This window comes from Epinephelus lanceolatus, chromosome 7, assembly GCF_041903045.1.
Source record: "Epinephelus lanceolatus isolate andai-2023 chromosome 7, ASM4190304v1, whole genome shotgun sequence".
Lineage (NCBI taxonomy): Eukaryota > Metazoa > Chordata > Actinopteri > Perciformes > Serranidae > Epinephelus > Epinephelus lanceolatus.
Window position 1 is genome coordinate 30568827 of NC_135740.1, and position 27459 is coordinate 30596285.

At 42.0% G+C, this 27459-nt stretch overlaps 1 protein-coding gene across 1 annotated transcript in view; it reads right to left on the reverse strand.

The window, feature by feature from the left end:
• The window catches only part of xpnpep2 (X-prolyl aminopeptidase (aminopeptidase P) 2, membrane-bound), a 33342-nt gene extending 19597 nt beyond the window's left edge, over positions 1-13745 (reverse strand). Inside the window, exons 1-7 of the mRNA XM_033632564.2 lie at positions 13546-13745; positions 12831-12892; positions 12429-12539; positions 12263-12326; positions 10246-10350; positions 6794-6880; positions 6484-6627 (exon numbers count right to left, since the gene is read on the reverse strand). Coding sequence (XP_033488455.1) covers positions 6484-6627; positions 6794-6880; positions 10246-10350; positions 12263-12326; positions 12429-12539; positions 12831-12892; positions 13546-13597 — 625 coding nt within the window. The 5' untranslated portion in view covers positions 13598-13745. The remainder of the gene's footprint in view (positions 1-6483; positions 6628-6793; positions 6881-10245; positions 10351-12262; positions 12327-12428; positions 12540-12830; positions 12893-13545) is intronic.
• Between the last annotated feature and the right edge of the window lie 13714 nt (positions 13746-27459).

Genomic DNA, 27459 nt, shown 5'->3' on the forward strand with positions numbered 1-27459 from the left:
ACACCCCACAGTGAACATGTCCAAATTGTGCCTAAAGTGTCAGTATTTTGTGTGCCAGCCATTATTATCTAGCGCTGCCTTAACCCTTTTGGGCATGGAATTCACCAGAGCTCACAGGTTGCTTCAGGAATCCTCTCCCACTCCTCCATGATGACATCATGGAGCAGATGGATGTGAAGACACCTTGCGCTCCTCCACCTTCAGCTTGAGGATGGCCCACAGGTGCACAGGTGAGTTTAGGGCTGGATACATACTTGGCCAGTCCATCACCTTCACCTTCAGCTTCCTCAGCAAGGCGGTTGTCATCTTCTAGATGTGTTTTGGGTCATTATCATGTTGGAAAACTTGATAATGAAAACTTGCAGCCCAGTTTCTGAAGAGGGGCGATCATGCTCTGCTTGGAATTCATGTTTCCCTAAATGAGCCGAGCTCCCCAGAGCTCTTTCAGCTCTTTCAGCATGTGTGGCACCTTGGTGAAGAGCACCAAGACAACTGTCCCTTGCTTACAGTCAAGTATAGTGGTGGCAGCATCATGGTTTGGGGCTGCATGAGTGCTGCCGGCTCTGGGGAGCTCAGCTCATTTAGGGAAACATGAATTCCAAGCAGAGCATGATCGCCCCTCTTCGGAAACTGAGCTGAAATGCAGTTATCCAACATGATAATGACCCAAAACACACCTAGAAGATGACAACTGCCTTGCTGAGGAAGCTGAAGGTGAAGGTGATGGACTGGCCAAGTATGTATCCAGCCCTAAACTCACCTGTGCACCTGTGGGCCATCCTCAAGCTGAAGGTGGGGTAGCGCAAGGTGTCTTCACATTCATCTGCTCCATGATGTCATCATGGAGGAGTGGGAGAGGATTCCTGAAGCAACCTGTGAGCTCTGGTGAATTCCATGCCCAAAAGGGTTAAGGCAGTGCTAGATAATAATGGTTGGCACACAAAATATTGACACTTTAGGCACTTTAGTAATTTTCAGAGGAAGGTAAATCTATACTACTATACAAGCTGTACAATGACTACTTTCAGTTATATCAAAGTGTCATTTCTATAGTGTTGTCCCATGAAAAGATACAATGAAATATTTGCAAAAATGGGAGGGGTGTACTCACTTATGTGAGATACTGTACATAGGACCCTGGGAATATACATAGGACCCTGGGAACACAGGACCCCAGGAACATACATAGGACCCTGAGAACGTACATAGGACCCTGAGAACGTACATAAGACCCTGGGGATATACATAAGACCCTGGGAACAAAGTAGAGCCCTGCGTGGGACTGTTTTCTTCATCCCGCTCCCGCTGAATTTCTGACCATTACCGCCCGCAACCGCAACGTGTGTATTACACCCCTGCCCGCTCCCGCAATGTGTATGTCCACTCCCGCCCGCACCCGCAAAACTCTGAGAATTTATGCCCGCACAATAATAGAGATCGATGATTTTGTGTCTTCTCCCGTCCCGCAGGAGAAAACACGTCTCATTTAGTTTTTAATGAAATAAAGGCTGTTTCATATTCTATTCTCCTCCTCTGTATTTTATTTATTTTTCTACCTTTATATAATCATGCAGTGACTGAGGTTAAGGCAGGCCTGGCGCCAGGATGACGTTACTGAGTGGGTGGTTAAAAATTACGAGGGGGCAAATCTTTATTATGCAACATAGGTTCACAGTGAGTTATAAAGAGCGCGCAGCCGTGCATAATTGTTGCACGTAATGACATCTCGTCGCCGGTGAAACACAATAAACTGCACGTCTTCTTTCATGTTTGTCTCATGACAGATGGAGCTTACAGACAGACAGACAGGTGGAGCAAGTGGCAAATTGGTATGAAAGCTGGTTCAGGCCAGGGCATATTTGTCCATTTATGAATAAATATAGATTGGAAACGCTTATGCATGCACCAAGATCCCGCAGTGGGTTTTTTTAGCCACCCGTTCCCGCCCGCAGCAAAGTCCAAACCGCCGGCGCCCGCAATATTTGCATTGGGTCCCGCGGAACCCAGCGGGATCCAGTCCCAATGCAGCCCTCTAGAACAAACCCTGGGAAGATAGAACCCTGGAGACATACATAGTGACCTGGGAACATACATAGTGACCTGGGAACATACATAGGACCCTGGGAACATACATAGGACCCTGGGAACATACATAGGACCCCAGGAACATACATAGGACCCTGGGAACATAGGACCCCAGTAACATACATAGGACCCTCGGAACGTACATTGGACCCTGGGAACATAGGACCCCGGGAACATACATAGGACCCCGGGAACATATATAGGACTCTGGGAACATATATAGGACCCTGGGAACGTACATAGGACTCTGGGAACATACATAAGACCCTGGGCAGGGTTTCTGCAGGTATCAGCAAATCTAATTTAATGCTTTTTAATGCCGTTTTTAATGCCACTTTAAACAAATTTAATGCCCATGTCCAACTGCAGATACAGTTTTTTATTTATCTATTATATATATATATATATATATATATATATATATATATGTATATAGACAAAATAAGCAAATGTAAGCATTTGACAATGCTAATCTTGAATATTTGAGAAAATCTAAATTTACATTAACTGTCACTCTATAGTGAATTAGAAATGGCTCACAAGACAGTTCACAGTCTCAGAATTTTTTTTTTTTTTTTAAGATTTTTTTTGGGGCATTTTTTGCCTTTAATGGACAGGACAGTGAAGTGGGAAGGGGGAGAGAGAGAGGGAGTGACATGCGACAAAGGGCCACAGGCTGGACTCGAACCCGTGCCGCTGCGGCAACAGCCTTATACATGGGGCACCTGCTCCACCACTAAGCCACCGATGCCCCACAGTCTCAGAATTTATTTACACATAGCCTGAAGAATGATGTGAAAAACTAACTCTAACCTGAAAAGGCTGGAGGCGGTCACTGTAGCGGCAGGTGTGGTGGTGGTAGCAGCAGCAGCTGCAGTTGTGGTGGCGACAGCAGAAATTGCGTTGCTGGTCACGGCAAAGAAATTCAGCACAGTTAACTGCTGCCTGCCTTTAATCGTCAACTTGTGACTACCTGACAGCATGTGTGATTTCACCGCATTGACGTCCATTGTGCAAAGTTTGAAGATCTTTTTGCACTCGCTACAAAATGCCTCTCCAGGTTTACTGTCGACTAGTCTGAGTGGGCGGAAGTTCGCTGCAGAGATCAGCCTCTCATTGGGCGGAACGAGCCATCCGCTGAAGTCCTGCCCTACCACCTCCGGTTGTGTAGCAGTTTTCAACCATTTTCAACACGTCCTTTACTAACTTTTGCGGTGTTTGATCTTGCGGGGATGTAGCCATTTTTCTGCCATGGTTCGTGTCCTGTAGGCGATATTTTTGTGGGCGTGTTACACCAAAACCTGTTTCCCCCCGGCAATATTTTTGCAAGCGCACCGTTGCCATGGCACCACCCAGAACGATTGTGATTGGTTGAAAGAAGTACAAGCAGCCGGGGCGTTTTTTTCTCCAATCTCAAAGTGAGAGTCGGCCCAGCCAGACCTTTCTTTTCTTGAGAAAGGTCTGGTGAGCGACACTAACCGTCGACGGGCTTTAACCAGGTTCTGAATAGTTCCTCATCCAACCACTTCTGCTGAAACTTGCATTTTCCCATTTTTCCGACATTTGCTAATATTCGCTCCGCTCTTTCGCCACAGCATGAGCACGCTCACAGAACGTTCCATTCCAAGCATCCAGTGTTGTGACTTTGTGCACCAGCCGTAAACAATAGCCAATTAAAGGGTTCCGCCTGTCAATCATCACATTATACTTCCGATCAAAATTATTAAATGTTGATATAATCAAAATAAATCGTGAATAACAATGTTTTTTTCCATCAAGTGTATTTCATTTTTTAATGCCTCTGGACATTGAATTTAATGCTTTTTAATGCCATTTAAGGCCTTAATTTTCGCAAAATCTATTTAATGACTTTTAATGCTTTTTAATGACCTGCGGAAACCCTGCTGGGGATATACATAAGACCCTGGGGAAGTACATAAGACCCTGGGGATATACATAGGGCCCTGGGAAGATAGAACTCTGGGGATATACACAGGACCCTAGGAACATAGGACCCTGGGGATATACATAGGACCCTGGGAAGACAGAACCCTGGGGACATACAAAGAACCCAAGGAACATACATAGGACCCTGGGAACATAGGACCCTAGACATACATTGGACCCTGGGAACATAGGACCCTGGGGACATACATTGGACCCTGGGGACATACATAGGACCCTGGGAACATATATAGGACCCTGGGAACATACATAGGACCCTGGGAACATACATTGGACCCTGGAAACATACATAGGACCCCGGGAACGTATGTAAGACCCTGGGAACAAAGGACCCTGGGGGCATACATAGGACCCTGGGAAGATAGAACTCTGGGGATATACATAGGACCCTGGGAAAATGGGACCCTGGGAACATACATAGGACCCTGGGAAGACAGAACCCTGGGGACATACAAAGAACCCAAGGAACATACATAGGACCCTGGGAGCATAGGACCCTGGGGACATACATAGGACCCCGGGAACATAGGACCCTGGGGATATACATAGGACCCTGGGAACATAGGATCCTGGGAACACAGGACCCTGGGGACATACATAGGACCCTGGGAACATATATAGGACCCTGGGAACATACATAGGACCCTGGGAACATATATAGGACCCTGGAAACATACATAGGACCCTGGGAACATACATTGGACCCTGGAAACATACATAGGACCCCAGGAACGTATGTAAGACCCTGCGGATATACATAGGACCCTGGGAACAAAGGACCCTGGGGGCATACATAGGACCCTGGGAAGATAGAACTCTGGGGATATACATAGGACCCTGGGAAGATAGAACTCTGGGGATATACATAGGACCCTGGGAAAATGGGACCCTGGGAACATACATAGGACCCTGGGAAGACAGAACCCTGGGGACATACAAAGAACCCAAGGAACATACATAGGACCCTGGGAGCATAGGACCCTGGGGACATACATAGGACCCCGGGAACATAGGACCCTGGGGATATACATAGGACCCTGGGAACATAGGATCCTGGGAACACAGGACCCTGGGGACATACATAGGACCCTCGAGACATACATAGGACCCTGGGAACATAGGACCCTGGGGATATACATAGGACCCTGGGAACATAGGATCCTGCTTACATAGGACCCTGGGAACATACATAGAACCCTGGGAACATAGGACCCTCGGGACATACATAGGACCCTGGGAACATAGGACCCTCGGGACATACATAGGACCCTGGGAACATAGGACCCTGGGGATATACATAGGACCCTGGGAACACTGGACCCTGGGAACATAGGATCCTGGGGACATACATAGGACCCTGGGAACATAGGACCCTCGGGATATACATAGGACCCTGGGAACATAGGATCCTGGGAACCTAGGACCCTGGGAACATACATAGGACCTTAGGAGAACTTGTAGAATCGGGAAACAGAGGAATAACCCCAACTGCATGGCCACAGGTGATAAAGTAGGGAGGCAGGCAAGAGTGTTCTTGACATTGTTTTCAAAATACAACTATAAACAACATAAGGCATAATTCGAAGCTCGACTCCATTGCATAGTTTGGGCACAGGATCTTGTAATTGGCACACTTTTACACTGTGGCGTCAACACAAACAAATGTCATGTAGATGATGCTGCAAGTGTACTCAAGCCTGGAACAACATTACTAATGTGAAAGCTGAGCTGCGGGGAGTGGAGAAGGGGGGCAATCGTTCTTTGCCACGGTACAAATCAATTGTACCAAACATGAAAACTCTCTTAATTGCTTCTTGGAGCAACACCTTTCATATTACGTGTCACTGACCTATTGTTCATATAAAAATATTGATTAGTGCAGCTCTGAGGACGTGAATAGCAGTGCCTTCTGTAAAAGTGATGCTTCCACTAAGTGCAGACACACATCAGTGGTTTTTTTCATAACTTTGTCCTTTTCTTTGACATTCCTGACATTTGCAAACTGCTCATCACTTTATGAGCTCTACCTGGGCTGCCAAAGCTTTCATATCCAAACTATGAATCAGCATTTACAAAAGACTCACTAAAATACACACACACACACACACACATACACACACACAGACACCATTAGGTTTATGATGCTCTCCACTTGTGCCATTTATCTATTCTCCGACCATAAAGACTAATAGGACCTACAGGCGTCCAGACAACTTCCTTCTCCCGAGGCTTTTCCATTCTCTCAAAGTTAGTATTTGATCTGTCAGGCAGCCATAAAGACACTAACGTGTTCTTTATGGCTGTGTTTGTGGAGCTGCTTATTGCTTTCTGTCCAGTTTGCAGGTATTTATCAGCACACAGATAAAGGGCACCACAGAGGCAGAGCAGCAGACTGCAGAGTGAGTGTGTATTGAGACATGTAAGGAAACCCACGTATGACTCTGTCAGGCAGGCGGGTGAGGTTGTCAGGCGGGATGGGCGGTCTGTCCTTCCACACTTGGTCGACCAGGTTATCAGGGATGGACTTGAGGCTGCGATTGCTGGACTCCAGATTGATGCTGTAGTCCTCCTGCGTTTCTAATGGAGGAAATTGCAGATGATTACACACACCGAGCCGAATCAATCTCAAGTAAACAGTCTGCGTGGCGCCTGCAGGCTCCATCGATAATTTTCCGTCTACTTGGGTGAGGACTTTATTGATGTTAACCCGGACTGACAGGAGAGATGGAGAATAGAGACTCACTGAGGGAGAAGAGGAAGGGATCAAAGCCGATCTCGCTGCCTGGTGGGACCTCAGAGATCAGCCACTCCGCTACACTGCTGATGGACACTGGGGAACATCACACATGACAGACTCAAGTTATTATTGACTTTACAGGATGTGACAGAGTAAATCAATTTGACCTACCTGTGGTGAACATCGTGATACATCACAGAAATATTCAAAATGTTTTATACATGTGTATTAAATCAAATAAAAAATTGTTTTGTAACAAAGAGTGGATTTGAAAATTAAACAATACATCAGTATATAAAAATTGATAGCAGATCAGTCAGTTAACATAAATATAGTAATAATTATAATAATAATAAAAATATATTTTGACTATACTGATCAAAATGTGAAGGTTTAAATGTGCAATAAGCCACTTGTTATTCTGTCTTAAGGCAGTCAGTAACATGGAAATATATAAATGATCACATTTACAAGCAGTTAAAGGTCACTTCCTGTCCCATAATCTGTTACAAGACACTATGAAAGAGTGACCCATGTTCTAAGGGACTATAGAATAAAATACAGTTCAATGCACTGCAACTTAAAGACTAAAAGATTTTATTAATATTTGTTATTGTCAAAATATCCAGTAAAAAGACCAAAACGAAGGATGTGTTAGTCCACCTCTGACTTCACTACTTTGTCTGTGATTTTTAGCTTGAAACACATTTGTTCCCACTAAAGACCTTAAAGCTAAATTATCCAGGATTTTCCTAAAAAACAATACATAGGCTTGTTTTCTTCTTATTTTCTGTGTTTGTGATGTTTATAAGTGTGCACCCCCACAGCCCACCAAAAGGTGGTGACCAGGTGCCAGACCATAAGCAGCAGGTATCCAAGGGACACGGCACATTAAAAAAAACAAAAACAAAAAAAAAACCAGGTGACAAACATATACTTTCAGCACTGTAACACAAACACATGAAGCCCCCCCCATGGCTAACCCCAAGTGGGGCCCTTTCCCGCAGCACAGAGCAGGTGAATTTGAACATCGTTCAATGTGAGGATTTATACTTCCAAATGCACAACAAAGTTTAATAGACCACTTAAGAACACTGGATACAGATTATTGTAATGAGTAACTATTGAAGCTTTTAACATTACAAACTATGAAGTATCACAATCGCTGTTAAGCTCTTGAAGGCACACCAGGCTCTCCATCACCTGATGGTGAAGCTGCAGGGCACATGGTGGTCTCTCTCATCTGATGCTAACACTACTGCAGTGTCTCACTCATCTGCAATGTATTCTTCCTGTCCATCACTGTCTTTATGATAAGGTAGGTCTGTTTAATCCTCATTGACCTTGCTGTTGCCTTTTAAATCTGCTGGCAGGCTCTGATGTTGAAAACTTTAGACCAGCAAAAGTTTTGTTTTATTGTACACCAATACTGGCTCTGAAAATGCATCATATCATGATATGCATTGTATATAACTGTACTTTTTAAAAATAAAGAAAACATTTTTTAATTCTTATTATGATAGTTGTTGACAGGTGACATGCGCCTGTTTGGACTGTGGGGCCAGCTTTCACAAAATAATTTCCCTAGAACAGCAACAGGCAAAGCAAAAATACAGAATCTCAGTGAGCACATTAAAGTGGAAATAGACAAATCTTTTGCTTTAACTTATAATGATGAAACAAATATTGATTGCATAATGTAATGATTATAGAACAATGACACCATCAGCGTCAGTGTACATGTAATTAAACTAGTATGTAGATGACATTTTGCAGTAGCTTGCTCGTAGTTCAACCACATTCATATTTACATATTGATTCAAATAGTCAAATTACTTTTTCCATTTTTTTGTGTAGTTAACTACTTAAAATACAAACAATTTGGGGGCATAAAATGAGAAGAAGGGTTTTTTATTTTTATTTTACCATTGCTTCTCTACTGTAATTGAACCACCTTCGACCACAATTAGTCAGAAGTATTGGTTATTGCTGTTAATCAACAAATGTTCAGAAGTTGCTGCATGCTATCTTAGTTACTTGACTAACACCCCCACCTGGACTCTAGTTTCTGACAGGGAGGCGTCTGACTGATGGACATTATTACATTACAAAGCCAAATCTGACATTCCTTAAATGGGGTATTTTATATTCTTGTTTAAGACCTGTGAACAAGTGACATTTGTTGCTAGTATGTGGCTTTCTTGCATCATATTTTGCTCTAATTTCGTATAACATGTACTTTTTCAGTTTGATCATTTTTTACAAAGTAGTTTGAGCTACATTTTTTAAGTCGCTTTAGTTACCAAACTATATTTGTCGTAGTTCAACGTCTACCAGTGTGAAATAGGTGGTAGCTTGCGAAGCTATGCTTTCAAAGGAGCTTCACCAACACTGATCAGCTTTTAGATTGGTTCTCTATAAGCCTTGCTTTCTCTATGCAATTAATGAAGGCTCAATTTTTGGCACAAAAGAAGTGCGTCAACCATTGTGCAACCTAGTAGCTATAAGTAGCTATCGCTAGTTACCAAAGAGTATCAATGTAGGTGTAGAATGTAGTTAGAAAGCCGATATTGTTGAGCAATGAGTTTACCTGCCTACTGCATTACAGGTTTGTTCGCTTCCTTCTGAGATTAATTTACTTTGTCTCACCTGAGTGACGTCATTGGAACTGCAGTGTTATCGAGCTGGCAATGGGAGGTTCAGTTTCAGTTTTGTTTGTTGTGATTGATATTAAGATGATGGTTTCCTCATTTTTCCACCATTCATTGATACTACCTTTGTTCATTGCTTTGTTTAAAGGTGAGTGTGTTAATATTTATAACTGACTCCTGGATATTTATGTCATTATTTGCTGAGCTCTGAGGAAAATGGAGAGCAACAGCAACACTAACAATAAAGCCACTCTGATATGCTGAGGGGGGGAAGTTGAAAAGTTTCCTGTACACACAGAACAATTTAACAACAAACACATGTAAAATAATCCAAACAAACGTGTTAACTGATGAACATGCTAGTCATCTGGAAAACACTGAGGATGTTTTCCAGTAATGTCAGAATTGTTTGTTTGAGCACTCTGGTATCTATCATCTGTTGTGTTGCAACATGCAGTGTTTCAGGCTCTATTTGTTCTGTATTTGCAGCATGTTTCTTTATGCAGCATACGTGCTGTGTTGTTGGTTCAGCTTTCTTTCCCACTGCATACATCCGATGTGTTAAATCGCACACTGTGCATTAACATCATATGTACAACGCCAAGTTAAAGTGTTTTTGCGAGACGCAACATGCAGTGACTTTTAGTCTGTTCATGAGCTATTCTCATCATGTAAATCCTCTGATAATGGGTGCAGCATTTGTCAGGATATTTTTAGACTAACGATCATCAAACCCACAAATATTTGATTGGAATCCACGTGTCCTGCGTTGTCATAACAAGTAATCATAATACAATCGCCCCCTACCATCTTTTTCCAACTCCCAGTTGCAGTCCATCTGTCTCTCAGCTTGAACCCAGTAGCGGCTGTCTGTCCACAGAGCGGCCTTGGTCTGTGTAACTACGCCAGTGCCTGAGGAGAGGCAGGACAGCAGCTGTGTTATGGAGAGGGCAGCGTTGACAGTGAATTACAAATGACTATAAATGTCAGAGTTGACTTAGAACAATGCGTGATGGGCCAGCTAATCTTGAAAAATGCGGGCGTGAGAGGAGAAACAGGAAGGTTAAGAAGAAACACAGGGGAGATGGCAACCTGGTGATGTGTGGTGGATATATAATCAGGGCTTACATTATCATTCCACTGTTACAGCTTCACATAACATAGATACACTTAAATAGCAACAGCTGAGAAGAAGCTTTTTCTCGCATGCCTCCACGATGAAAGAAGAATCCTAACGATTGGATTTTTGCTAAAACATTACTAATAAAAACACTCCTACGGAAGAGAAGCGTGCCTGAGCAAACACGTCTGTTTGAACCCTGATCAACAGAAAACAGAAAACAGTGAAAATGACTGTGTTTGGGAATACTTAGCACAGGGTTTACGTTAGCAGGCATATGCTGGCTTTTTGCCCGTATCATGTGAAGTTGTCTGGCAGATGACAATATCAACAACCAAAATATCCAGTGGGAAATATGACTAATAAATAAATAAATTCCAACTAGCATATCAAATATCCCAGTGTTGTGAGACCTACAAGATATGTTGCCAAGACAACTTCAATATAAACTTGTATTGTGAAGACCAGATTTTAGGGACTCCAATAACTGACGGATCTATTTATCCACCAAGGCAGCAAAGAGTGCGTCGCTGCCGCTTCAGAGTATACAACACATCCACGGCAGTCTTCCTCTTGGCGTGCTTGGTGTAGGTGACAGCATCACAGATCATATTCGCCAGGAAAATCCTATACAGATGGAGAGCTTCCTCATAGATCAGACAGAAGACACTTTTTGCTCCACAATGGCGAGCCAGATGGTGGATTCTGGGCTTAGTGATTCTTTGGATGTTATCATGGAAGACTTTACGGTGACGCTTGGCACTCTTTTACTGAGTGCTTTTCCTCCTCTGCATTTGTCGCTCATCTTCTCTGATTGTTTACTCTGTTCAATAGACCACTTCTTATATTCAAGCATTTTAATTTGATGGACTTGGAATGCGAAAAGACATGCATCTAATGTAGGCTAACATCTATACATGTGTTGGATCATAGCATTTATGGTTTTTCTTTGGAATAAATGTAGGCTATCATATGGTTATTTAAAACATGTTTGTTAGTTATTCTATATGGCCAGGATTCTGGAATACTAACAGCCATATTGCCTGTCAAAAAAGAAGTCAGTCGTAAACTCTGACTGAGCATATGACTGGATAAATGAAGCTTGGATTATAATGCACAAGAAGTTTTGCTGTTGTTAAACGCAGATCCCTTTTCACTTCAATTCAAGAATTTCCTCTGATTTTGGATCCTCGTTTTTCATGGAGGCCTGCGAGAAAAACATGCCTTCTTCACAAATTTAATGTAGTAATTGATATACAGATGATCATTTTGTGGGTGAGGTATTCCTTTAATGGGGGCCTCGGAAAATGTGACTTTTCTTAATGGAGTTTCGCGTAGGGTTGGCCTGGTGTAAACAGCACTTCACCAAAATGTCATCTGTCTCCTTATCCTTTCATGCGTGCAGCAGCTGAGTACAGAAATATGTATGATCATTAATTCTGTTCTCCATTACTGCGTAAAAGTAGATTTAATGGTGAAGTTACTCTGCGATGAATGAGGGGATGCAATGACGCAGTGAGTAAAAGCTGTGTAACTAAATCAGCGAGGAGATGGCAGTATGGTGAGGATGTGGGATGAAAGAAAAGGAGCTGCATGACCGCGGCACTCAGACGAGGGGAGTTGAGTCATGGGAAGGAGGAGGACGACGGAGAAAAGGAGAAGGAGGAGGAGGCAGAGAAAACAAGAGGCAGAAAGGGATTGTACCTGCGGAGCCTGTAAAGCCGGACATGAAGGCCATCCTGGCATCACGTGGTGCAATATATTCACTCTGACAGAGAAACAGAGGTTAGTGTCTAACACACACACACACACACACACACACACACGGTTTAAGCCCAGATGACTTGATTATGACGGACAGCATATGTACCAGGTGAGCATCAGTCCCAGGGATAATGTAGGCAGAGATATTCAGATGAAACATTTGCTCTCGTAACTCCTGCAGCCGAAGAGTGGTATTTACTGCTGTGCTGGGGATGTACTGTAACACACACAGACACATACACACACAGGCAGAGGGAGAGAGTGTGAAGTCTTTAGATTGAATTAAAACCTGAAGAACTGCTGATTCATCCCTTTCTGTATCTCCCCCTGTAATCATTAACAGTAGTGCATGTGCAGTAATCATTAACTCTAACTTTATAAAACAAGTGCAACATGTTTCATGATTTGGAAAATGCTGTGTGACTTTTTCGAGGTCAATTCCACAACATCATTTCTGTAATTTTTTTGTATTTGAATCGCAGAGCCTCATTTCATCAGTTGATCTTACCGGTGGGGACAGAGAGCAGTTCCTCTCAGTTAGCTGGTATGCAACAGCACCAACAGTATTTCCTGAAATGAGAAGTGCACGGTAACAAAAGGAGACCTTGGAAAGTGATGCAAAGTAGTGATTGAGCTTGAGCTGTGTAAGCACATTTTCAGATTGGTGTGAAGTGCCACTCTTTTTCTTGGATGACTTATCGTGTTGAATCTTTTTAGACACGGTGACTGTCAGAGCAATCTCTGATATCAATGCAACTTAACTCTCCTATCAGTCAAAGTAAAGGACGTTCGACAAGATCAAACAAGGCGGCTGTGCAAAAAAATAAAGATGATATCAATCACATTAACCACAACGTGTCCAATAAGAGTAATGCAATCAGTTGAGAGAGTAGTCCATGTGCACAGATGTGTTAAATATGAAAAAAGGGAAGAGCATGAGACGGAGCTGTTTTCTCCTTCTAAGATGGAATTTTATGCAAAGAAATTCTGATGAGTAACAGGCACGGAAAGAGCAGATGGCAATTTCTTATGCCCCTCTTTGCTAGTTATTTTAAATGCATGCAATCAAAACTGATTGCATATGATCCATTTTTTACATTTTACACCACTTCACAGCTTCTGTCATTGTCACAAACAAACGGAAATACTGAGCGCCACAGTGAAGCGGCTCAGTAAAAGTCGTCACACGGAGATCATTGAGGATAAAGAAGGAACTTTTTTACCTGTTAGTGCTGCCAGAGAGAGAGCCAACAACAACCAGCCACAGGAAGGCATCTTGGCACTACGAGCCCGTCACGAACAGATCCACAGACAGAGCGGCTATAAAGCAGGTGCTCTGATGTGTATGCAGCGTATGTGAGAAAGAGTGTGTGGGTGTCTGGTGAGAAATTGTGTGTGGGTGTCTGCTAGTAAGTGCATGACTGTCCTCTCTCTCTCTTTCTATCTCTCTCTCCTCCTCCTCTCCCTGCGGCCCTCAGATAGGAATCATGTGCAGTGGCTTTGGGGGTGGATCTTTGGTGCTCAGAGACATTTCCTTGCTTTCTGACCTAAAATAAAACATGTCAAACCACAGTGACCACTCGTCTGTTATTCTTTTTTTTTCACTGTATTGCTCAATGTTTTACAGTGTGTCATGAAACAACTCAGCAGCTGCGGGCTGGGAATTCTCACGAAGAAGCAGGGTCATCTCATGCATGTGTTTTTGATCAAATAAAGGAGCACAGGAACACGTGCTGTTTATATCTTAATTATTTACACAAACAAGACATGCGAAATGCCAGCGATGGATTCAAAAACATGGCTGAGGCTGTTTACATGCAGTGCATAAGTGACTGTGTGTCACTGGGGAGTCTGGGGGCATGTGTGGATATAGATTTTCCTGTTTTGCACATGAATGCACGTATGAGTGTCTGTGTCTGCAGATCCACAGATTATAGGCAAGTCCGTGTAATCCTGCAGTGATTTCCATAGAAAACATATTTTTTAAATCCTTCTATTCAAGCTGAATGTATACCGCCACTTATCTTTAAGAAGGAGGAGGAGGAGGAGGAGAGGAAGAGGAGGGGGAGAGTGTATGGCCAAGAGATTTATTACAGCAGCATCTTCACACATTTTTACATATCTTCTTTTATTCTACTGGAATTAGTCTGACATCATTTTATTCTGGTGCAGTTTAAACAGATGGTTTGACATATAGGTAAATATGCTTATTCGCTTTTGAGTTTGTTGACATTTTAATGAGAAGATTGGTACCACCCTAATGTTTGTCCATTAAATATGAAGCCACATCCAACAGCTGGTTAGCTTAACACAGGGGTGTCCAAACTTTTTTTTGAATGGGGGCCAGATAAAACAACGTGAAAAATACCTGGGAGCCAACTGATTCTTGGATCAATTGTTTTTTGTTCTCAAAAAAAGGGAGACAATTGCAACCATTTTTATCTTTTAATGAACCATTACTACTTGATGCCTGTCTACAAATTGTATGATAGTCCTATCATTGAGATGGAGGGTAAAAATGCGAAGTGATCTTGCTCGATTAACCATTATTGTGTAAAGGGCCACATATGGTATATTTTGAAAGTCAAGCCGAGGGTCGATTGAAATTGGTCTGCAGGCCACAATTGGCCCCCGAGCCAGACTTTGGACATGCCTGGCTTAGCATAAGGGCTGGAAACAGGAGGAGACAGCTGGCCTGGTTCTGTCGAAAGGTAACAAAATTTGCTGACCAGCTCCTTTAAAACTTCTTCTCCTTTAAAACACATCTATCATGTTTGTTTAATGTGTACAAACGTTAAAGTGTAAGGTAATGTGTGGGACTATTCCTTGGCCATGCACAGTGATTTCTTAGAAGTGGCGCAAAAAACTGGACATCGATGAGAAATCCAGAATGCCTTACAGGAGGCCTCAAAGCCCCCCATAATAGAAAAAGGCCTGAAAATAGCCCTGTTGAAGCACAAACACAAAACGAGCAAAACACAGAAGCAGCAGCAGAAGAACCCCAACAAGCCCATTCTACCACTGACGGTCCCGAAGAAGTAGAGGAGAAAGAACCCATAAGTGACCTTTCACCATCACAGGCAGAGCCAGGACCCAATGGAGAAGAGAAACCACCACAGGAGATTAGCAGTAAGAGGAGATGGAGATTTGAAATGCTAAAAGTACAAGTTTGGTAAAATGGAGAAATTACATAATTAATGTGTGATTTGTATTGTAGTTCATTCTGCAATAGACACTGAATCAGTATCTATGAGTTGAAATGTGTGTGATTTTATATCATGATTGTATTGTGGTAATGAAATTCATTCATTCAGGCAACTAACACTCACCAGTTAACCTGCAAGTCTTTGGACTGTGGGAGGAAGCCAGAGTACCCGGAGAAAACCCACTAACTGCTTATCCTCTTATCCCAACTGACATTGGCAGAGAGGCGGGGTACACCCTGGACAGGTCACCAGACTATCACAGGGCTGACACATAGAGACAGACAACCATTCACACTCACATTCACACCTACAGGCAACTAACATTCACCAGTTAACCTGCATGGCTTTGGACTGTTGGAGGAAGCCGGAGTACTCAAAGAAAACCCACACTGACATAAGGAGAACATGCAAAATCCGCACAGAAGGGCTCCCTCCTGGGTTTGAACCAGGAACCCTCTTGCTGTGAAGTGACAGTGCTAACCACTGCACCTTAATGATTTTTTTACAGAAATGTTTAAGAGTGAATTTTATGATGAGTATAAAGTTTATTGTAAGCAAATGTAACAAGAATTAATGACATATTGTGTATAATGGATTAATAGGGAAATGACAGGATCGGTGGAAAATACTGAGAATGCCGAGTAGGCACAGATGGCTGGAGAAAATGAGAAGTATCTGAATTAAAAAAGACGGTTTGATTAACAGATTAGCAAAGCTCAGCAAAAAAATGACCAGTGCTGGGAAGAATTTAGGAAGAAGATGGTGAATAGGTGGATGAATCACCTTTGCACCAGTCTATGGTTGGCCATAGTATGGCACCCCTGGAGCAGCTTGGAGGTTCAGTGCCTTGCTAAAGGAACACCAGCAATGCCAACTGGCACTCCTGCAGCTGCCAGCTAACAATCCATACTTGGTTCATATGGGGACTTGAATCAGCAACCTTCTGGTTCCCATGTCAAGTTCCCACGAATTGAGCTACTGCTGCCCAGTATCTGATTCCTGCACTTTTTCCACTGACTTTTATTAATGTTGGTGTTTTATTTGCTGCCTTCTGTGAAATACTGTATAAATAGCTTTTTGAACAGTGCTCTACAAATAAAAATTATTTTTTATTATCATTACATAAACAAACAGGACTCTGGGCACTGTCACTGGGCCAATAAGTCCGTGCATAGAAATGATAAAACCTTATGAAGCCTCAGAGCAGTCTGTTACTGCTCTTTATTAATCCAGATTTATGCACATCCACTTTGTGATTTACTGACAACTACCTGATGTGAATATTTTTTACCAAGTAACACCTCTATGGTGCACTGGGATCTCACTGGCTTTGATCATGACTTCAAAATCTGGCAGACTTTCAGACTACAGTGCCGCAGTGCTAAAATAACACGAGTAACATACAGTGATCACAGAGCGAAGCCCCTTAAATTATCTCTTTTCATCATGGCTAAATTGAAACATATCTTAGAAAGATAAGTTCTGAAGGTGTCTCTGGGACTTATAAAAGGAAATTATAAAGTCCCTTCAATTTAAACTTGCCCCTTTTTCATCCTGTGAGATGAGCATGACCAACACTTTTAATTAAATACGAGAAGTCCAACTGAGTTCTGTGTTTTATGAACAATTAGATAATTCTAATGTCCAACTGGTCAAAGAAAACACCTCAAGATGCAGTACCATAATGTTTTACTTTCAAATCATGTGTGCTATATATTTTTTGATTTAATGCTGCATGTAAAACAAAATTCTTGATCGCTGTCTATGACCTGTAAAAGCATAACTCTGCCATAAATCAAGGTAGTTCTCAAAACTTACTGCTCACAGCAGTATTTTTAGCTATACAATGACCCAGATATTAAGTTGGACATTTTATTATCACATTCACTAGAGGGACATGGATACACTCTGCAGACTATCTGGTGAGTTCTTATCAGTGTGTAAAAAGCACATCTTCTTAATCTGTAAAGCAAATTAAACACGGCTCAGTGTAGCTTTATTTTAAAAAACAACGATCTAATAACTAAAATGCAAAAGACTGAGTCTTTTATCTTGAGAAAGGGGAAATTATTTCTGTAGGTGGCATCTGTTTACACCATATTACATTCTGACACAAGCCTGATTGACTTTGACGATGACCTGAGAGAGATTCACCCTATGGACTCAAACAGCTCCTTTGAAAAGGAGGAATCACAGTGTGTGTAAAGGTATAGAGCAGCTTCCTTCATCCGTGACACATTTGCAAGCACCTGCAGTCCGTTTGTAGGATTAGAAATAACTTATTCAAGCTTCTAATGTGCAGCAGCCTAAGGAACTGACAGATTGAGCTGCCTATACTGTATGAGAAAGAGTTCATATTACTGCGTTTCACATTTTGACATTTTGAAGTCTGATTGACTTCAGACTGTGCGACTATAAGAATAATCTGCTACTGGTTGTTGTTTTGTTTTTTTACCCATTTAACTGCCACTGTATGTGAATAGTGAGCAGACTGACCAAAGACAGCTGTAATAAAAGGGGCAGCTGATGGACATGTAATGACATCTAAGTGCAAATATTGTCCACGTGTTAAAGTCTGTCTCCAGAAAAGGTTTAAAGTAGGGAAAATACTTAAACTTATACTAATATTTTGTTTAACTTGATATTACCACATTATAGCAACAAACAAAAGCTCTGCAAAGAGACAGGAAGCAGATCTAATCTTTCTCCCTGGCTGAGAAATCTGCTTGTGGTAAGTTTCGCTTTTGCTTTCTTCAGTGGTGCTAGCAGTTGGTTGACTGGGTAAGGAGCAGTCAGAGGAAACACTGGAGAGATTCAGCTGTACATGTTTGAGCCTCAGTCAGACTCAGACTCAGGAGAGAACTCTGCTGTGCACTAAAATCAGCAGGTAGCAGAAGTATCAGAATAATAAGTCTGATAAGTATCTTTTGTTTACGTTGTTTGTTAGCTTGTTAGCTTGTAGGCTTATTGGCAGTAGCTGAGAATGGGTTGGCTGACACAGCGTTGGTGTTTGTGTAACATACAGTAACATCTGCTACAATGGGGTTTTTTGGTAGATAGAGGGAGGCTCCAGGGTCCAGTTTACATCCCAAAACTGCACACTCTTTCATGTTTGCTGAGAAAACTTTCACTATGCTAATAGAGTGCTGCAGGGATGATGTTTTCTGTAGGCCAACATGGAAGTTCCCTCGTCAAAAGGCCCATGGGATTTTTCCATTGGATTTTGAACTGTTGCAGAAAATAGGCTCTGTGGCAAACAAATATTTATGACACTTTCACATTTTGTTCAGCAAGACAATCTTCACAAATGAACACCACTTTTATGTTGTATGAAGAATAAATGCAATTGCCAGAAGTAAAAAGCTCCACAGCATGGTCCCATGACCAACGTCACTACCACAAAAGGCCCCAAAGCTGACTTTGGAGTGATGACATTCTGCAGTCTTATTGTGCCACGTGTTAGCAACTGCCTTTTTTTAAGACACATAAAAGCTTAAAAATTCACAAGGCGGATATTAACTGACATAAGTTATGTCGTAGAACAAAATGTGAAAGCCTCTATAGCTTGAGTTAACCACAGACTTTATTTCAAGCATCTAATCAACAGCCCACTCATAAAACATATTGACTTCTAGAGGAGGGAATTGGTATTCTAAATGCAAACTAATTTCCATATTTTACTCATTTCCAGGACTCAAGTCCACCCTGCACTGGAGGTTTCAGGTTCATTTGCCGGTGTTGTGTCGAAGTTGTTCCCCTGTTCATATGTGTTAACTATCTGAGACAGCAATTGGCCTTCGAATTAGTGACGCACCTGATCTAGTTAACCCGGTGTACATTTGAATCTCAAATTTTAGGAAAGTGCACAGATATCGTCCCCTTTAATAGAGGACTGTGAGAACACCTCTCTGGTGACAAACTGTACAGATACAAGTCAGTATAGTCAAGGTCGGACATAAACAGAAGAAAATCATTTTGAGTTCAGGGGGACTTAAAGTAGCCCTGTGATATGAATGAGAACAAGCTGCAGCCACATCCCTGCTCAGACAGGCCAGTCTTATAAAACAATCCGTCCTGGACCCACATGAACTATGTTTAAGGGCATTAAGAATAGAAGGCTGAGGTAATAATAATATTTGTGATTGTTAAGTAGTGCATCTAGGTGTATAATGAATGTACAATGTGACCTGTCTTGCTATTACCTCGTGTATATATAATTTGCTCTCAGGTCTCACTTGCAAAAGAGATTGTGTGACCTCGAGGAGATGTCCTGAATAAAAAAAAAGTTTGACTAACAAATCATTTTTAAAAACTTCTCGTGTGCAGCAGTCGTAACAGAGCAACAGACTGTGCTGAACCCTCTGCACTGCCCTACCAAAAAAGAAAGACAATTTCCCCCTGGACAACAGACAGTGCTGTTGGTGAAATTGACAAAGGGCAGGTGTCTGCGGAGGATGTTTTTTATAGCAGTGTTTGTTGGCATGCTAGCAGCTTTGCTCCATGGTACAGTGGAAACCACTTACAGTGATTGTGGTTACAGCTATTAACTGCTTATATGGATCAAAAAGCCTGGGACAGAATCATTCCTATAAATGCTGTTTAAATGCTAACTCCCTGATGCTTTCATCGCAGTAACCTGTGTGTTTCTGGCTGGCTGACGCTGGTGATGCGTGCACACTTAAGTCATTTTCATTTTCATTCATTCATTTTCTCTGAATGAAAAACATTGTCTCCTTGACGCTTATGTCTGCTAGTGATGGAGACAGAAAATGAATGCACACATGAAAAGCAGCACCTGTGTGGACTGATTATGCCTGGTCACATGAGCCTGGTCTCATTTTAAAGTCACCGAAATCTGGCACTTGGGCAGTGACTTGCAGCGACAGAAACCAGTGAAAAAGTCGTGCTTTAAGGTCTGCATGGTACACAGCTGGCTGCCATGGTAGCTTAATGGCACCCAGTGGTGTCAGAGGGAAACGCGACGGGACAAGGCCTAAAGTTAAGGCAGTGAAAGTCCAACTGCGGTGGGCAGGCGGGAGTGGTGGTGGATGGGTCCAACAAACACCGTCTTTAATCCGAGAGAGTGGTGTTTACGTCTTGTAAGATTGTAAAGCCAAACCCTGTTCTTTTTTTCCTAAACCCAACCATGTGTTTTTGTTGTCTAAACCCAACCATGTGTGTTTGTTCTTGAAGGAAAAAAAAAAGTCAATTCACGATGTTGTACCCACGTAGTGCATTTATTTTGAAAGATGTAAACGTTAAATTTCCTGTGAATTTTAAAAGAAGACAATACATGTAATAGGCAGAACTTGACACGGTGTCCCAGAATGTCAACAACCAACGCACCCAGGTTACCTTTCACGTCGTATATGTACGTGGAAAGTCCATGACCAAACGTTGATATGTGACGAGATTGAAGTGAGAATGTGTTGGTCACATAATGCCCCTGTGATGAAAAAGCTGCACTGTATTTTGAAAGTCATTGAAATTCAGTAAATGGCAAAGCTGGCTGTTTAATTACTTTATTTTCATGTATTAAATTAACAAATGCCAATTAATTGGCAATGTGCGTAAAAAAGAAAAAAAAAGGTTATGGCCCAGACAGATGTGATCACTATCAGCGGTTTACATTGTGACATGAAAGATCTTTACAAATACTAAATGAATTTCCATAAAATTTGGTAAAGACAAACACGGTCCCCAGCAGGGTTCTTCTAGAAGGACACATGTTCTGTTTGACTACCAGGAGAACCTCCAGGAGCCTGCAAAGTGATGCTGAGACCCCTTACACTGGGATTAAAAACAGCAAAATGTAAGCAAGTGGAAATAAATGAATGAAAACAGAAGAAGAGGAACTCAGAGAGGCAGAGGGGTGTGTTTGAAATGACTGTTACACTGATGAAATTACTGAGGTGGAACTGTACGTTATACTAAATTCTTAGGACAACAGGTTAAACATGGAGGAAACTTTGAGTTTGCATCAACAACATATTAAGAGGAGCAGATCAGAAAACAGGGAGTACTCTTACTAAAATATGGTAAGATATATTTACAAAACAGGGTAAGCTATAAATAATAATAAAAATAAAGGCTTGGCACTTATATAAGCCTGTTTCAAATGATAGCCTCTGCAGTTGGGTAAACAAAGGTCTCAGCCAGTATATGAGAATTTATGGTATTAATTTGCACTTCAGCTTGGGGCTTGTCTCCCTTCCTTATCACATGCTTACATCCAGCACAGCGCTACAGCAAGCCTCAGTTACTGCATTACAATACTTGTGTTCCAATAGTCAACAGTGAACAGTAATAATGATCTACCCATAACCACTAAGTAAGTCATTATAAATAGGAGTGAAAAATAAAAGAAACGCCTCACTAACAGGGGTCCCATTTGCTTCTCTAGTTCTGCCAACATGTTCAATATTACAATGACTTCAGCAAAGGTTCTTTATTGCTTTGACCTTGAACCAAAACCTGCATTACAGTGGGGACAGAGAACTGTGATTTACAGCTGTCAATGTTCGGCCACCATCTGTTATTGTTCATTGAAATGAGAACTGCATATTGGTCAATAAAACCCAGCAGTGGTCATAAAGCCTGTTCAGTTTTCATAATTCCTTGATAACACATAGAACAAGGAAGGGTAGATGGACAATAAAAGCAATAAACAGCAGAATCACAGTAAGAGTGATTATGCAACTTTGATTCCAGAGTTGTAAACTGTTGGGAACCTTTAGGCTACTTTGGGAAACTGAGACGTGAGAGAAAATGAGCTTTATTTCATGTAAAGCTGGGATAGGCCTTTTTTGGTTTGGCTTCATCTGGCAAAAATCCCATAGTAAACTTTGAGCATACTTTAATTCAAGTGGACTGAGAGAAAACCGGACTTCTACACCTGCTCTTGACTCTGTTTTACAGCTTTATGAAATCTAGGCTGATACAGGAGACTGACCAATCACAGGTCATTACAGGGAGCCAACAAGATGCCCGTACAAATCCCTTCGGTGAGAGACTGATCTAATGGCGGAAAATCCTGCAGAAAAGTTGCTATTTCAGCAACATACACTGCAAAGCATTCCAAAACAAGCAAGACTGACTTATCTCAAAAAGAGAGTCTAAAAGAAAACCTGACAATAAAGGAAATAAAATATGTGTCAATACTGGCAAACCATTTCAGAGATGGAGTGAAAGCATGCTAATAGTTTAGCCATCTGCTAACCAGAGCTAAAGGCTCACATCTGAGAGACGTCCCTCCAACACGTATTGCGTGACGTATTGCGGTAAGCGAGTTGTGTCATTTCCGGTGTTTCTGTGACAGTGTCTCTGTACTGCTCTGGTGAATTCTGCTAGCCTGCTTTCTCACCTCAGTTGCTTTAACACTGCTTTAACGTCTACTTCAAGTCATAACCCACACTGGTTCTGTTTAAGCACTTATAGCTCTCCTTCTTTCTACGACTTTCTCGCTAATCTCTTAGCTGTTGTTTGCACGCTCTTAGCCTTGTTAGCTACTTTAGCTTAGCCATGGCTTCTCCTTCTCCTGCTCTTTCTTGCCCGGTGTGCCAAATGTTCAGTTATGCCTCTGCCTCCTTTAGCGACAGTGGTAATTGTAATAAGTGTAGCTTATTTGCTGCGTTGGAGGCGAGGCTTAGTGAATTAGAAGCGCGGCTCCGCACCATGGAAAACCATTCAGTAGCTGCGGTAGTTAGCCAGCCCCCTGTAGCCGGTGCGGAGCCACATAGCATAGCCTTAGCCTCAGCTAACTGTCCTCCGGTAACTCCCGTTCAGCCGGGAGGTTGGGTTACGGTTCGCCAGAAGCACAGCTCCAAGCAGAAGCCCACGGCTCACCACCAGCCTGTTCACGTTTCCAACCGCTTTTCCCCACTCAGCGACACACCCGCTGAGGATAAAACTCTGGTTATTGGCAGCTCTATTCTGAGGAACGTGAAGTTAGCAACACCAGCGGCCATAGTCAAATGTATCCCTGGGGCCAGAGCGGGCGACATTGAATCAAATTTAAAACTGCTGGCTAAAGCTAAACGTAGATTCAGTAAGATTGTTATTCACGTCGGCGGCAATGACACCCGGTTACGCCAATCGGAGGTCACTAAAATTAATATTGCCTCGGTGTGTGAATATGCAAAAACGATGTCGGACTCCGTAGTTTTCTCTGGACCCCTCCCAAATCTGACCAGTGATGACATGTTTAGCCGCATGTCATCATTTAACCGCTGGCTGTCCAGGTGGTGTCCAGCAAACGATGTGGGTTTTGTTAATAATTGGCAAACTTTCTGGGGAAAACCTGGTCTTATTAGGAGAGACGGCATTCACCCCACTTTGGATGGAGCTGCTCTCATTTCTAGGAACCTGGCAAATTTTATTAGTAATTTAAATCCCTGACAACCCAGAGTTGAGACCAGGACAGAGAGTTGCAGTCCTAAACACCTCTCTGAGCTTCTAGTTCAGTTACCCAGCCATAGTTTTCATAGTTTTATACAAACGGTGTCTGTCCCCCGACCACCTAAATTATTTAAATCTAAAATTAAACAAAGAGGAGTTGTGCATAACAACCTCATAAAAATTAAAACCTCTTCTGTGACAGAAAGACAAAACAGGAGAATTAAATGCGGACTGTTAAATATCAGGTCTCTATCGTCTAAAGCAGTGTTAGTAAACGAATTAATATCAGATAATCATATTGATTTACTCAGTCTCACTGAAACCTGGCTGTGTCAAGATGAATATGTTAGTCTAAATGAGTCCACTCCTCCCAGTCATAATAATACCCACATTCCTCGAGGCAGCGGCCGAGGAGGGGGAGTTGCAGCCATTTTTAACTCTAGTCTGTTAATCAGCCCTAAACCTAAACTAGATTATAATTCATTTGAAAGCCTCGTTCTTAGTGTTTTACATCCGACCTGGCAAACCTCGCAGCCACTTTTATTTGTTATAGTGTACCGTGCTCCTGGCCCGTATTCTGAATTTGTATCTGAATTCTCAGAGTTTTTATCCAGTTTAGTTCTTAAATCAGATAAAGTTATTATTGTAGGCGATTTTAACATTCATGTCGACGTTGATAATGACTCCCTGGCTACCGCGTTTATCTCATTAATAGACTCCATTGGCTTCAGTCAGGGTGTACATGAACCCACTCACTGTTTTAACCATACCCTCGATCTAGTTCTGACGTATGGAATTGAAATTGATAACCTAAAAGTCTTTCCACAGAATCCCTTGCTATCAGATCATTATCTGATTACTTTTGATTTCTTTTTACTCGATTACACGCCACTCAGCAACAGTTACTATACTAGATGTTTATCAGATAGTGCTGTCACAAAATTTAAGGAAAAGATTACTTCGTCGTTAAATTCAATACCAATACCTTCAGTAACAGAGGTTTCCCGTGCCGACTTTAACCTCTCCCAAATTGATCATTTTGTTGATAGCGCCGTAGGCTCGCTGCGAACAACGCTCGACTCTGTAGCTCCTCTTAAAAAGAAGTTAACAAAGCAAAGAAAGTTTGCTCCTTGGTATAACTCTCAAACCCGTAGGTTAAAACAAATATCGCGAAAATTTGAAAGGAATTGGCGATTAACCAAACTGGAAGAATCTCGTTTAATCTGGACAGACAGTCTCAAAACTTATAAGAGGGGCCTCCGCAATGCCAGAGCAAACTATTACTCAGCATTAATAGAAGAAAACAAGAACAACCCCAGGTTTCTTTTCAGCACTGTAGCCAGGCTGACTGAGAGTCAAAGCTCTATTGAGCCTTGTATTCCTTTAGCCCTTAGCAGTAATGATTTTATGAGCTTTTTTAATGACAAAATTCTAACTATTAGAGGCAAAATTCATGACCTCCTGCCCTCAGATGGTAGGCCTACCTATCTAACCTCAAACACAGCTGTAGAATCTAATATATATTTAGATTGCTTCTCCCCAATTTCTCTTCAAGAATTGACCGCAGTGATTTCTTCATCTAAATCATCAACGTGTCTCCTAGACCCCATCCCAACTAGGCTACTTAAGGAGGTCTTTCCTTTAGTTAACACTCATATATTAGATATGATCAATATATCCCTATTAACAGGCTATGTACCACAGTCTTTTAAGGTAGCTGTAATTAAACCTCTCCTAAAAAAGCCCACCCTGGATCCAGAGGTGTTAGCCAACTATAGACCAATATCTAATCTTCCCTTTATGTCAAAGATCCTTGAGAAAGTAGTCGCAGACCAGCTGTGTGATTTTCTCCAGGATAATAATTTATTTGAGGAATTTCAGTCAGGATTTAGAGTGCATCATAGCACTGAGACAGCTCTAGTTAAAATTACAAATGACCTTCTGATTGCTTCAGACAAAGGACTCGTCTCTGTTCTTGTTTTATTAGATCTTAGTGCGGCGTTTGACACAATTGACCATCAAATTCTACTGCAGAGACTGGATCACTTAATTGGCCTAAAAGGTTCAGCACTAAGCTGGTTTAAATCTTATTTATCTGATCGTTTTCAATTTGTTGACGTTCGTAATGAATCATCCTTACGTACCAAAGTTTGTTTTGGAGTTCCGCAAGGTTCTGTGCTCGGACCAATCCTATTTACTCTATATATGCTTCCTTTAGGTAACATCATTAGAAATCACTCTATAAATTTCCATTGTTATGCGGATGATACACAGTTGTATTTATCGATGAAGCCAGAAGAAAGTAATCAATTAACTAAACTCCATAACTGCCTTAAAGACATAAAAAATTGGATGAGCACCAATTTCCTGATGTTAAATTCAGACAAAACTGAAGTTATTGTTCTTGGCCCCAAACAACTCAGAGACTCTTTATCTGATGACATAGTTTCTCCAGATGGCATTGCTCTGGCCTCTAGCACTACCGTAAGAAACCTCAGAGTAATATTTGATCAAGATTTGTCTTTTAATTCTCATTTAAAACAAACCTCACGGACTGCATTTTTTCATCTGCGTAATATTGCGAAAATTAGGCCTATCCTGACCCGAAAAGATGCAGAAAAATTGGTCCACGCTTTTGTTACCTCAAGGCTGGATTACTGTAACTCTCTATTATCAGGTAGCTCTAGTAAGTCCTTAAAAACTCTCCAGCTAATTCAGAATGCAGCAGCTCGTGTACTAACAGGAACTAAGAAACGAGATCATATTTCTCCTGTTTTAGCTTCTCTGCACTGGCTCCCTGTAAAATCCAGAATTGAATTTAAAATCCTACTGTTAACTTATAAAGCTCTAAATGGTCAAGCTACGTCATATCTTAGAGAGCTCATAGTGCCATATTATCCCACCAGAACACTGCGCTCTGAGAACGCAGGGTTACTCGTGGTCCCTAAAGTCTCCAAAAGCAGATCAGGAGCCAGAGCCTTCAGCTATCAGGCTCCTCTCCTGTGGAATCATCTTCCTGTTACGGTCCGGGAGGCAGACACCGTCTCCACATTTAAGACTAGACTTAAGACTTTCCTCTTTGATAAAGCTTATAGTTAGGGCTGGCTCAGGCTTGCCCTGTACCAGCCCCTAGTTAGGCTGACTTAGGCCTAGTCTGCCGGAGGACCCCCTATAATACACCGGGCTCCCTCTCTCTCCCTCTCTCTCTCTCTCTCTCTCTCTCTCTCACTCTCATCCTATTACTGCATCTTGCTAACTCGGCCATTCTGGATGTCACTAACTCGGCTTCTTCTCCGGAGCCTTTGTGCTCCACTGTCTCTCAGAATAACTCATACCGCAGCGGTGCCTGGACAGTGTGACGTGTGTGGTTGTGCTGCTGCCGTGGTCCTGCCAGATGCCTCCTGCTGCTGCTGCCATCATTAGTCATTAGTCATACTTCTACTGTTATTATACACATATGACTATTGTCACACAAGTATACTGTCAGATATTAATACATACTTTCAACATATTGTACCACAGTAGCCAGAACTA